Below are 13,248 nucleotides of genomic sequence, written 5' to 3'. Positions count from 1 at the left end.
TTCCATCTAAATCATTCAAACAAGACATAAAGAGGTCAATGGTTAGTCACAAGAACTATGCTCCATATCATGGAAACTTGAGAAGCTAGACATAAAAACGATGGAGATACAACCTTATGAGTGACAACGTCAAAATTGAGACAAAACCCAATCATGGATGCACCCCCAAGATACATGACTTGGTATAGAAAGGTTTCACATATCAATGTGATTCACCCGATAGACGAATAACACCGCTAGATACTACTTTTGTGCACAGAAGATCAACATCAGTAATTCCTTGTTTTTAAGACGTGTCATGATTGCAAGTATTTATAAGTTATTAACACGTTATTTATCTATTTATAGTTTTTTTTCCTAACTTTCTCTCTTTTTAATCCAGAGAGAAAGTCTTCGTAGTATTATAGATAATCTGAACACTTGTGGAGAAGCTTAGACACACCAATGAGCCTAAGATCTTCACGAACAAGCTTGAGGGGTAGTACCCATTTTCTAGCCATACACAATGCTCAAACATTAGAGGAAAATCACCGCAGGGAGAGACTCAAGCAATGAAGACAATGAAAGTGAGATTAATAAGGAAAAGGGTCGCAAAAGGATTGTATTTCTTGTAAAATCCTAGACATGAAAGAATACTAACTTGGTCTTTTTATATTTTAGTGGTTTTGTAAGAATTTCGGTGGTTCTAAACTTTAATGAACCAATCAACAATTCTTGTCCAAATGTTATCTTAAACATGAAGAAGACAAAGTATATAAACATGTTCAGCCTTTGTACTCTTCCTGCGTGATGAGAATTTGACTAAAATAATTTTATGTTGTTATTTTCCAACTTCAATGCACCAATTAATAGCTTCTTGTCCACATCCAAAAGAACTATAATGTGAACATAAACAAAAAAGAGTATGTAAGACCAAATATTACCTATTCAAAAAGAAAAGACCAAATGTTACCCCAAAGATAAAAAAATATTAAATAAACTGAGTTCTAACTAGCTTATCATGTTTGTGTCCAAAATCGGGACAAATTGGGGCCAGTTAAAATTACTACCCTCAGGGATACGTACAAGCGAGGAAAGCGAAGCTAAAGCCATCAAAGAAGGTATACTGTGGGCTAGAACACAAAACATTCACTTGATGAGAACTTAATTCAACATCTTCAGAACAATTCGAAATCTGTCCAATGACAAGTGGTGGCAACAACAAAAAACAATCAAGAAGTTGTTTCCATGGTTTCATTCCCTTGCTTTCCAATTTATAAATAGATCTTACAACATTTAGACTGATATTTTGGCAAAATGGTCCATTAAGAATTAAGGACGAGTAAATATGAAATGTAGTTTCCTCAACAAAAAAAAAAAAAATGAAATGTAGTTGCTGAACTTCTCCGCCATCTTTATTGCAATCAAACTTTTGTTGGTCCTTCATGTTATATCAACAAAAAAAAAACAAGTTTAAATGTCTAGGTTTAGTAACATGGGATCAATGTAAGCACCTCATGCTTCCATGATTTAGTTAGAGACCAATATATGTATGCTGCAGGCACCTCATTTTTCAAGCTTAACTGCTCATATGGGCAGTCATCTACTGCCTCATAACATAACTCAAACTATGCATAATTCTCTCTAAGACCATCTCCAATGCAAAACTCAATAAAATCTCCATTCATCTATGTGTCAAGTTCCAATTGAGATTCTCACTCCTACGTGGCGAATATATAGATCCTCAATTTTTTTGTGTCTCCAGTGCAAAGCTCTAAACTTTTCTTATTACTTATGCGGCGTAGTTAGTTTTGTAAATAAATAATTTAGTTATTTAGAAAATATAGAAGACTCGATTTCTATTGGTTGAAAATCAAAGATTGATGAGTTGGACAATTAGAGATATCTCAAGAGGACACTCTAGAAACAGAGTGTCCTCTTGAGATATCTCTATTCCACCCTCGACACGTCATCTTAGAGATCCAAATAGAGTGTTGCATTGGAAAGAGTTTTTAAGAAAAAACTCCAAAAATCATATGTGGCAATCAGAGTTTCTAAGATTGAGTTTTGCATTGGAGATGCTCTAAAATCAACCTTCACATAGAGAAAATCTACCTGCATATAACGTCATTTTAAATTAATTCCGACTGTGTCCTTTCTTAAACCCTTCTCAATTCCATAAATAACTTCTCTGCGAAAACCCTCCTTGAGGTTTTCAACAAACTTCCTCCCACCGCCTCCTTCCCATCAAACGTCTTCACTCTGTTTTTAGGGTTTCTCTCGCTCTAAAAAAAGCATTTCTCACTCGTTTCCATCTTCTCACTCTGTGATTAGGGTTTTCGACTTTCAGTCACTACCACCTTTATCAATTTATTTTCTCTCTCTAAAGAAGAAAGATGAATCACTTGTTAAGGAAGTCGTCTTCAATGACTTCAATGGCATCAAGGGAGTCTTTCACTGCTCTGATCTCAATGGAAGCTTTTCAGTTGGTTTCATCTTCTTTACTATCTGAAACTGCTAAAAATCGTGATGTAATTAGCAGTCAAACTCGTTTGTTTTCGTCTTCTAGTTCGGTGGTATCGGAGAAGCTAGGTTTCTCCAGGTTTGGAGCTAAAGGATTTCATTTCTGTAATACTCCAATGGAGATTAGGGCTTATTCGACTGCACAGGCCGACTATGCTGAGGATGATTCCTCCGATGATGAGATGGCGTCTGGTAAAGTAGGTGGAGTTGTTGACCAAGGCCTTGAAATTTCCAAGCTTGGGATTGCTGAAGAGATCGTTTCAGCTTTGTCCAAGAGAGGTATCTCGAAGCTTTTCCCTATTCAGGTACCCTCTCTTTCTCTCTCTCTATATATATATAGTCTTGTTTCATTTTGCTTGAACACTAAAAGTCTCGTTTTTTATTGCCATTACTGTTGAATGTCAAGAAGATGATAGAATATATAATATCTAGAAGGCAAAAGATTACACCTTTACGTATGAAACGCTCTATTGTTATATTGGAAGCTCGGATTGTGTAGTTAATCCTATAACTATATGAAGGTGAAGTGCAAAAAGGTAAGCTCCAAGTTGGAGCTAACCCATTCAACTCACCACTAGGCTACCCTTGAGATATTGTTTATGGGTTTTTTTTTCATGCAAGTCCACCTCACTTTTAATATCCTCAAATTGATTTATCAAGGATGAACAATTTACAGAATTGAGCTTGCTTCTAGGAATTGGTTGAAGCAATTATTTTGCACCTTTATGCATTGAGTTTCCCTTGTTCCAATTATAGCGAAAAGGATTGGGCTACTTGCTATATTGCTGTTACTTCATACCTGTGGTATGGATGTATCTTATGATCACCAGTGCAGCTATAACACACCCATTCTAGTTCCCTCTATATTTTTTTCGAGACTGCAGATTCTGCTTTCCTCCCAGTAAAAAATGTATTTATTCAGTTACTGAGTTACTAATTTTTTTTTCATTTTCTCTTCTTATACAGAGAGCTGTATTGGAGCCAGCTATGCAGGGGCGTGACATGATTGCTCGAGCTAGAACGGGAACAGGAAAGACCCTGGCTTTTGGTATTCCTATCATGGATAAAATCCTACAGTTCAATGCTAAGCATGGGTTTGTTAACTTCTCTTCTTTTGCTTTGATTGTTCAAATTTGTATGTTGTTGCAGATATTGCTTTGTTGTGGTTTAGTCAGTTTTATCACGTATTGTTCAAAACTACAGGAAAGGAAGAAATCCATTGGCCTTGGTCTTGGCCCCAACTAGAGAACTTGCAAAGCAGGTTGAGAAGGAATTCCACGAATCTGCACCCAACCTTGATACTCTGTGTGTGTATGGTGGTGTTCCCCTATCACATCAAATGAATACCCTTGATCATGGCGTTGATGTTATTGTTGGAACTCCTGGTCGGATTATTGATCTGCTCAAGAGAGGGGCCTTAAATTTGTCAGAGGTTCAGTTTTTTGTACTTGATGAAGCTGACCAGATGCTTGCAGTAGGCTTTGATGAAGATGTTGAAATAATTTTACAAAAGTTACCCCAAAAGCGTCAGGGTATGATGTTTTCTGCCACAATGCCAGCTTGGATAAGGAAGCTAACCCAAAAGTACCTGAAAGATCCGCTAACTATTGATCTTGTTAGTAGCTTTACTCTATGCCTTTCATAAACCTCAAATGTTTGAGATATGAAGTTTCATATCTGAAAATGAAGTTCATTTTGTTTTTCCTTGTTATCAATTTCCAAATTGAGCAATAATCATCAGTATACATAAAATGGTTTGGTTTAAATCACGGCAAGCTTATTTTTGGCAAATTCTATGCAGGTTGGGGATTCTGATAAGAAGTTGGCCGACGGGATCACCTTGTACTCAATTGTGTCAGACATGTACGGGAAGGCATCTATTATTGCCCCTCTAATTACAGTGAGAGCCCAGCATTCATTCTTTGTGGCTTTTCTTCCTATATGTTAATGTGATTCACCTGAATACATCTAGTTAATTCTGATTCTCCAACTTCTCAACTGGGCTTACTTTTTTCCTTTCCATTTTATGTTTCTCTAGTCTTATTTGGTCTTCATTATGGTCGCTAGGAACACGCAAAAGGAGGGAAGTCCATTGTTTTTACTCAAACAAAACGTGACGCTGACCGTCTGGCGAACTCAATGGGAAGAAGTTTGAAGTGTGAGGCTCTGCATGGAGATATCTCACAGAATCAAAGAGAGAGAACTCTTTCTGGCTTCCGAGATGGGCACTTTAATGTCTTAGTTGCTACAGATGTTGCTGCTCGTGGACTTGATGTTCCTAATGTTGATCTTGTAAGATTTCTGTTTTCCCATGCTCGTCAATATTAATATTTTGTCTTCACTCCTGATTTAGTCCGCCTAACTAGTGCACTTGTTTGACTGCTTCTGGAGTTCAGTGTATTATTGGTGGTTCTAGCATTGTGAGAATGGGATGCCCCATATTTTTTTCATAATGCTCGAATTGAATCGGTTTTTGATGTAGATGTTCATCCACAGCTTGCGTTATCCATGTCCCTTGAAAGATTTAAGTTGTATTATGTGTCAAGAGCACACTGCTTTATGCTCTCCTAGAGTGGTGATGCATATACACTAAAAATATCGTGATTTACTACTGATATATCTCCTATATATTGTTTATATCCCTCTAGGTTAAGTGCAAAAATATCCGTTATTCTGCCCTGACTGGTGCAGAAGAACCCGATATTGATTAACTTGGACCTGACTTTGATTTTCTTTGTACCAGGTTATACATTATGAGCTCCCAAGCACATCAGAAATCTTTGTGCATAGATCTGGTCGAACAGGACGTGCTGGCAAAAAAGGTAGTGCGATTTTAATTCATTCAGAGTCACAGTCCAGAGCCGTGAAGGTCATTGAAAAAGATGTAGGGTGCAGATTCAAAGAGGTTAGTGCAGAACTCCGCTGAATGTTGCAGTAGCTTATTTGATTTAGTGCTACCTACTTCATATTTTATGTTTGTACTTTTCAGCTTCCTAGGATTGCTGTTGAGGGTGGAAGTCGGGACATGTTTGGAGACATGGGCGGTGGTGGTCGTTTTGGATCACGAGACGGTGGTATGGGTGGTTCAGGGTTTGGCCGCTCAAGTGGTTCAGGGTTTGGTCGCTCAAGTGGTTCAGGGTTTGGTGGATCTTCTGGTCGTTCAGGGGGCTATGGTGATTCAGGTTCAGGTCGTTTTGGTTCTTCTGGTGGCTCAAGTTCAGGTCGATCTGGGGGTAGTTACGGATCTAGTCGTTCTAGTAGCTTTGGTGGTCGTTCCGGGGGTTTCGGTAGCTCGGGCAGTAGTTCACCTCGCTCATCAGGTGGTTTTGGTCGCTTCGGCAATGATTCCGATTGAGTCACGAAGAATTTGATTTCACTTCAGGTAAGAAGTCCATAGTGCTTTATATTTGGTCTTTAAGTTTGAGGATGGTCAGCTCAACTTTGAACCAGTTGTTAAAGCAACTAGTTCAGAACTGAGAATGAATTAGGTTACAAATTTCTGAAAACTGGAATGCAACTGAAATCTTTTTTATTATCATACGTGCTCTTGTTACTACAGGTGGGCAAGGAAGACAGGAAGGAGGGCTCTCGTTGAAAATCGTGGTCTCGATATATCGCTCACGGGTGGAAGCGGAGGTGGTGATTGGTGGTAATGGTGATAGTAAGAAATATATTTTCTTTAAACAGAGAAGGCTGGTAGATTTGATATAAGTTCAGGTTCAGGTATTGATTCTATGGAAAAAAGAATCATATAGAAATAAAGCTCATAATCTTAAGAAGAAGCTTGTTTAGTTGAATTCTTAAGAAGAAGCTTATTTAGTTGAATTCTTGACATTCTACAAGTGTAATATTGTACTGAAGGGGGGAATACGTTTGTAGGTTTAGACTGAAGCATTTTTGGGTTGTATTTTCGAATCAGATTATTTACATTACTTTTAACTGCAGTTGTTAAAAGATGCATTATTAGCTGTACTTCATAGAAATGGTAAGCGAGTAGCCACCGAAAACAAGCTCTATGTGCTTCTAATCCACCTTGAGTGCGTTATGGTAGCACGCAGCTCTCGCCTTATCCTAAGAGAGAAGGGGAGGAAAAGAGAGAGAGGGAAGTGAGGAGTGGGGGTGAAGAAGAGAGAAATGGAAGAGAGATGAAGCAAAAAGAAAAGTGCTTTGAGAAGGAAATACTAATTTAGGGGACTATTTTGAGAGGTGATCATTCTTGGATTGCCACTTTGGTGAGTTCGTCATTAACTACCATTCAAATTTTGGCTTGAGGCCCCTGTGTTTACTCAAGTTGGAACCTTGGATTGATGATAGATTGTCCAAATCATGAATCCTCATCGTATTCCTAATCCGGACCCCCAAATTTTCATAATCCATTCATTTTTCCTCGAATTCTACTGAAATATTTCCGAGTACTTTTACAACAAATGAAAACAAAATGGAGAATGCAAATTGTAATCAAGGTTTCCAATGGTTTAAGTGGACTGCATTTTTCTTTTTTTGCTTCAGAATCATCCCATGAAATCTCTTTCTGGCATTTTACTAAACTTAGCATAAACCCTAAATAATGATAAGTGTAATAAGGCTTTATTGATGGTTTTGGTTGTTAGTTGTTCTAGTTGATCAAAATTTGAACTTGGTTCGAAATCAAGCGAATGGTAGCACTTAACCGCATCCCTAAATTAAACTTGTTCCATTGTGTAACAAAAGGTCCGTATAATTGTTGATTTGGGAGACGAATTGGAACATATGTTCTTTGAGAAAGTGATCACTGGTTAGTTTGCTATCCCTCCATTATTTTCTTGATCGGAACCATCTAATGACTTTGCTTAAATCAGACTAACCGGTTAGTTTAGAAATAAGTTATCGTGTTATATAGATTTCCTCTGGATCCATGATTTTTAATGTTCATTTTGAACGATTAAAAACCATGTCTTGCAAATCAAATTCAATCAAAGCATCAACATAATCTTAAATCGAACTCTCCTAGTAAACTTTCTATTTTGTATCTGTTGAGCCTCCAGATGTGTGAGTAAACAATATCTACACACTCTTCTTTTCAATTTACAGGCAAATCATTCCTTTTGTAGAACCTCCTTTGGTGGAGGTCTTTACCAAGACAATGATGAGAGGAAGGAGAAACAAAAAAAGGCGATGGGAATATCCAACACGCTTGGGCTCACATACTTGAAGTCATGTGTATCATTGTATGACTATTTTAGTACATAGTCGTGTTATGATGTGATCTAATAACGATTGACTTGACCACTAGATATTAAAGGGTCGCGGATAAAGCCGCCTCATTCAATTAGAAGCCCCAAGTGGAGTTAAAAGTTAGGGCATTATCTAATGCGTATTAGCAAAAAGAAAAAAATCCTATCAGTAGTGCTTGAGAGGATTTGAACCCTAGATTCGTAATACATGATCTAAGCTCTTAACTACAAGCTACAACGAATCATGTCATCAACTTGTTTAAAATATAATTATTATTTTGAACGTCATATACAATATCTAAAATATGAGGCCCTTGATTACGTAGGAGCCCAAAACCGGAGCGTTTTGGCTGCTTTGGGCCCGGGTCACCTTGCACATAAACCAAAACAAAAGCATATCTAAACATTTTATATGAGCTTGTCCAGAGTATACTTGAAAATTAAAAATTGATATCATTAATATCTATATATTCCCAAGTCTGTTTCGTATTTTTCCTCTCCCAATTAGAATTGGCAGGTTCTCCAAACAAAAAAAGCAAGAAAATGAGCAACATTGTTGATCAACCACCTGGAAAATGTTCTTTATATGGATCAAGAATCAAGAAGATGAAATCTAGGGCATTTTCCTTTGAACACAACAAAACGGGCAGGCAAAGACTCATCGGATAAATTTTTGGGGAGTATTATAAAACTTTCTTTGCTTGCTTTGTCCGGTTAGATGGTGTCAACCTCCATTGCTTCATGTTGGAATAAGAAGCAAGGAAAAAAAACTGCGAGCAACTAAGAAGCATGATGGAAAATGAAAAACTTAAAAGCAGAGATGGATGGAATACATAAATATACAGACATACCTTGAAATGAGAATAGGTAGAATGATAATGAACTGTTGAGTAATGCATAGAGGAAACCTTGATCACTTGGAGCTTTTATCTGTTGAATCATGGAAGGCAGAACAGATAACAAGGTTGCTGTTAAGCTGAAAAGCTTAAGTATATGCGTACTGAATAACCTCTTCCATTTTATAAGGACAGAAGTAGTACACCAAAAGTTAGCCACATAATCTTCGTATATTCCTCGTTCAAAAGGAGCTAGACGGGTTAACACCTGTATAATGACGAAGAAATTCACTAAATTAAAGTGATAACAAAAGAGAAAAACAAATAAGCACATACAGAAAATCTTCCCGTACAGGCTAAAACATATACGAGTTGCCGAGTTTAGGTTTTTCAAATATACACAAACGTAAGCAAACAACATAACGGCTTACTCAGTTTGAATGAATTGCAACCTACGACATTTCTCGATTCTCTATAAACAACGAAAGTTGACATCAACTATACAACCTTCCAGTTACAACATCAAGAGGCTGAAGCAGTTGCTCAACCAATAGTGTTATAGCTTAACACCACAATTTCGAACAAGGTTTCAAGCTTAACAAGGACACACTAACTCAGACATTGTGACACTTTATTGGATAGTCTTCTAGCTAAGAGTTGACCTTGGTCTTCAATAGACCCACTCCTACATTACAAAAGAATAATACATGACTGTGTGCTCTATAGAAACCAGTACCAGAACAACTCCTAACTACGCTAATCATCCAAAAGTACGTCAATACAACTTCTTGCTGACATAAACAAATTTCCGAGCCGATGTTGGCGACAAACTTTTATCTAGTTGACATGGCATATGCAAATGTTTGAGGTCCATGATAAAGTTACAAACTGCAGATATTCATGTTTCTAGCATCACCTATTCAGTATCACTAATACTTACCTCTTTAACAGCGTCTACTGAATATAAATATGGCCACCAAATAAGAATAAACGTTCCCAAGACCACCAAGCCTAGTTTTTAACACCTCGAGAAGTGGATTCCGATGCCGAAGGCATTTTCCGAATAGGTGGCTGAAAAATGCAGGGGCAAAATAGGCACTCATCTGCAAGCAAATCAGAAATCACGGGTAGAAGTAAATCACAAACAAGAAGCTGCATTAATGCACTAACACTAGAGAATGTACTTCTGACTTAGCTACACGTTGCGTCTCTTTGTACATCTAAGACTCGTATTGTTAAATAAAGTTGATGTCAACATCTTCAAGCCAAATAGAAAATTTTCACTCTCTAATTAAGGCCTGCAACGAGAAAACATAAGACTTCAATTCTTACTTTTGTAATTAAAATTCATGGAATTTCAGATATACATTCATAGTTTTTATACACATGATGAAAAGTTTCAAAGGAGTTTATTTCAGCATCCATTGTAATCCTGTCCAACTCTTTTACATGTTAGACGCTCCATATTGCAAAGGTTGAGTCGTGACTAGATGAAATAACAACGGCTGAATTTCAATATACAAGTCAGATCGCAACGTCACATAACTATGTTTAGCACTTTAGTTAACCCTAGAACACAATCTAAGTTCGATTTTCAAGATAGTGAACCATTAATCAAACATTCAGTCCAAAACCCTATTTAAACTACTATGCACTTCTTCTCATGTAATGTTGCCTTCTCATGAATGAGAATGAGAGCATGCTAAGCTTTAACATTTTAACTTCTCTAGAATTTCTACCAAGGTTTCTGACCAACCCTTTCTTCTATCCCACTTAAGTTTCTACAGGAAATAGCAAACTCTGTGGCATTAGCAGTCTTAGAACTCAAACCTGTTTGTGATTGAGAGCGAGACTAAACAAGAAGCAACCTGCCAACTCATGCTTGGAGAAAATCGCGGCAACAGCTCCAATTGTAAAGCCCAAGCTGATGCAATTGTACTACAAAGGAACTTAAATAAAAAGCGGAATTCCATAAAAATTAAAGAAACGTATGCAAATATTGTGAATATACCTGAAAATGGCCATGATCAATTAGTATAAAACAAGGACAGAGTAAAATCACGGCAAGGTGCATAAATAGGCCATGAATATACCTGAACAGTAAGTTTTTATTATTCATAACTCACCCAAACGCAGTCTCATGACCCCTCGATGTAAAGAGAGCAACAGATTCAGGATAGAAGTAATGCATAAATAGGCCATGGATATAACTCTGGTAAGCAGTCAGAGGGGGATAATCAAGTCCCCAATAGCTGAGATCATTGGAGGTGCTGTTACGATACCAATTCCTAGCAGGAGTGTTTATGGTGATCTCCATCCAATGCCTTTGTGCTTCATAATCCCCATATTTAGGGGCATCACCAGCCCCTGAATAAGGATGTAATGACACCATAGCCCGCACCAGAAAAGCGAATATCGCAATGCACAAGAAAGAAGAAGCTCTACCACCGTTAAGTAGCCAACATGCCTCACCGTCAAGCTCTTTCGCTATCTTTCTCCTCTTTTGCTTCTCCATTTTTTCCGTCCTTCACCAACTCTGAACCTTAATCTGTAACGAACGTTAAAAAAATCTCATCAGTTAGGTACTTACTAAGGCTCACTCACTTTTCGCGTGGAAAAAAATGGATGGCACAATCACTTTTTCGCGTAGAAAGGAAACAAGTTTTTTGGCGGAAAATTTAAATTTCGGTGTTTAGTATTAGGAAGAGTGAACTTTCATCCTTCTCCTATGCAACAGAAGACTTTACAAATGTCCACCAATATCTGACACATTGGTTTGGGTCATTTCAAATGTTCACCATGTATGAGATAGTGGGTTTGAGACACGAATTCACAGACATTTTAGTTTTATGGACATTTGAAAACATTTCAATGTTTTTTTGTGTGTAAATTTAGAGAGTAAGAATGTCTTCAAAATATGGAAAATGTTTGTGGATATTTTGATTAAGCATCAATAAACCCTAATATAAACATCATAATTCATCCAAAAATCGAGAAAGAAAAAACAGGAATTAGGACAACTAAAACGAAAGATATATCATGAAGATATAAAGAAGGGTTTTTTGAGCTTACCCCCTCAAAATTAATTGGTAATTGAGTTTAACACCTTCAGTAATTAGTAATTGAGCTTACCCCCTTGAATTTAGATTTTTTGTCAAAACTACTAAGGATATGTTTGGTATGTGATAATAAAATCATAAAGTAAATAATATATAAACAAAATCAATCTTTACTGATCATATTCCCGGTCAAATCAAACAATAAAATGAGGTAGAATCTCTACTAGGAATCATATTGAAGAATAGTTGTCCTTGGTAGTCGCAATTATTTCACGTACGCCAAACATAACCTTTGTGTTGGTGTCACTATTAGTAAGTCTGGGGGGGGGTAAGCCCAATTATCCATTATTGAAAAGGGTAAACTCGATTACCAATTAGTGACGAGAGGTAAGCTCAAAAAAGGGCCGGTAATTATAAGGCCCAAAATGAGGAAGTTAAAGAGAATCAGGCCCAATACCAAATAATAATGAGGAAAAAACCCAGTATGTAAAAATACAATTTTACCCTCCAAAATGAAATTTTCCGCCCAAATCAACGTCAAAAACAATTTTGAACATTTCTGAACAATTCTTGGTTTGCTCTCGACAATTTTGTAAATTTCTGAACAAATCTTAGTTTGTCTCAACAATTTGTAAATTTTTGAACAAATTCGTTTTTGCTTAGACATTGTTTTGCCAAAATATTTCGCATTTTTTTCTTTTCCATTTTACATAGACAAACTAACACAAACATTTTGGCTACAACATTTTTTGATTTGTCTTGTGAAAAAATAAATGGTTTCCGCATTTTTTGTTTTGCTTTTGACATAAATATAAAGACTAAAGCATTTTTTATTTGTCTTTTACAAAAAATAAAATGTTATGCATATTATCCGTTGTATTTAACAAATCCGTTAACGAACAAATAATATCTTGACTAATACATTATATATGTTGTTAAGAACATAATTATATATGACGCCAACATTTTATAATAAGTCGGGACATTATTATAGATATTGTCAACATTTTATAACAACACAATGAGATATCTTGTGAAAAAATAAATGGTTTCCGCATTTTTTGTTTTGCTTTCGACATAAATATAAAGACTAAAGCATTTTTTATTTGTCTTTTACAAAAAATAAAATGTTATGCATATTATCCGTTGTATTTAACAAATCCGTTAACGAACAAATAATATCTTGACTAATACATTATATATGTTGTTAAGAACATAATTATATATGACGCCAACATTTTATAATAAGTCGGGACATTATTATAGATATTGTCAACATTTTATAACAACACAATGATATATGTTGTCAACATATAAGGGTAAAAATGGAATTATGAAAAAATATGTTGTCTTGTTAACAACATAATTACGTATGTTGTGAACATTTTGAAAAATGTTCAGAAAATGGGTTTTTTTGACATTATTATTTTTGAGTGAGTTTTTTTCCTATTAGAGTCTAGATTTTTGGGTTTTTCACTCATTTTTTCCTCAAAAAACCCTATAAAGAAAGTGAAGGAGAAATTGAGTTACTCAATTTACCTGAGAGAAGATCCCGATAGCCGTTAGAGGCGACAGAGGAATGATGAGCGTAGATTTTGATTCATCGGAGCGAGAGGGTTTTCGGTTTTCCCGTCTTTC

The 13,248-nt window shown here is 36.3% G+C and overlaps 1 protein-coding gene and 1 pseudogene across 2 annotated transcripts; one reads left to right on the top strand and one right to left on the bottom strand.

Annotated features, from left to right (window-relative positions):
- Window positions 1–1,931: 1,931 nt before the first annotated feature.
- LOC147532959 (DEAD-box ATP-dependent RNA helicase 53, mitochondrial-like) lies at window positions 1,932–6,456 on the top strand. Its single transcript, XM_086645131.1, has 8 exons — window positions 1,932–2,807; window positions 3,469–3,596; window positions 3,706–4,117; window positions 4,304–4,402; window positions 4,570–4,794; window positions 5,246–5,407; window positions 5,492–5,884; window positions 6,062–6,456. The coding sequence occupies exons 1-7, from the start codon at window positions 2,376–2,378 to the stop codon at window positions 5,855–5,857; spliced, it is 1,824 nt and encodes a 607-aa protein (XP_086501257.1). The 5' UTR covers window positions 1,932–2,375; the 3' UTR covers window positions 5,858–5,884; window positions 6,062–6,456.
- On the bottom strand, window positions 6,182–13,235 carry LOC147532958 (putative dolichyl pyrophosphate Man9GlcNAc2 alpha-1,3-glucosyltransferase; annotated as a pseudogene). Its single transcript, XR_015228113.1, has 5 exons — window positions 13,150–13,235; window positions 10,563–11,099; window positions 10,382–10,489; window positions 8,567–8,819; window positions 6,182–6,234 (listed from the first exon to the last, which is right to left on the bottom strand). The product of XR_015228113.1 is annotated as a putative dolichyl pyrophosphate Man9GlcNAc2 alpha-1,3-glucosyltransferase (transcript).
- Window positions 13,236–13,248: the final 13 nt, after the last annotated feature.

The sequence above is a fragment of the Eschscholzia californica genome, unplaced genomic scaffold (assembly GCF_041429995.1).
Source record: "Eschscholzia californica isolate CP2 unplaced genomic scaffold, dmEscCali1.0.p SCAF_6, whole genome shotgun sequence".
Taxonomy (NCBI): domain Eukaryota; kingdom Viridiplantae; phylum Streptophyta; class Magnoliopsida; order Ranunculales; family Papaveraceae; genus Eschscholzia; species Eschscholzia californica.
Note: the sequence above shows the minus strand (reverse complement) of the source record. Positions and strands in the feature narration are given on the sequence as shown.

Bases quoted from the DNA above. Each gene is read 5' to 3' on its own strand.
- LOC147532959 (XM_086645131.1), top strand. From the start codon at position 2,376: ATGAATCACTTGTTAAGGAAGTCGTCTTCAATGACTTCAATGGCATCA. The intron at 2,808-3,468 runs GTACCCTCTCTT...CTTCTTATACAG, and splicing joins CGAAGCTTTTCCCTATTCAG to AGAGCTGTATTGGAGCCAGC. The intron at 4,118-4,303 runs GTTAGTAGCTTT...AATTCTATGCAG, and splicing joins ATCCGCTAACTATTGATCTT to GTTGGGGATTCTGATAAGAA.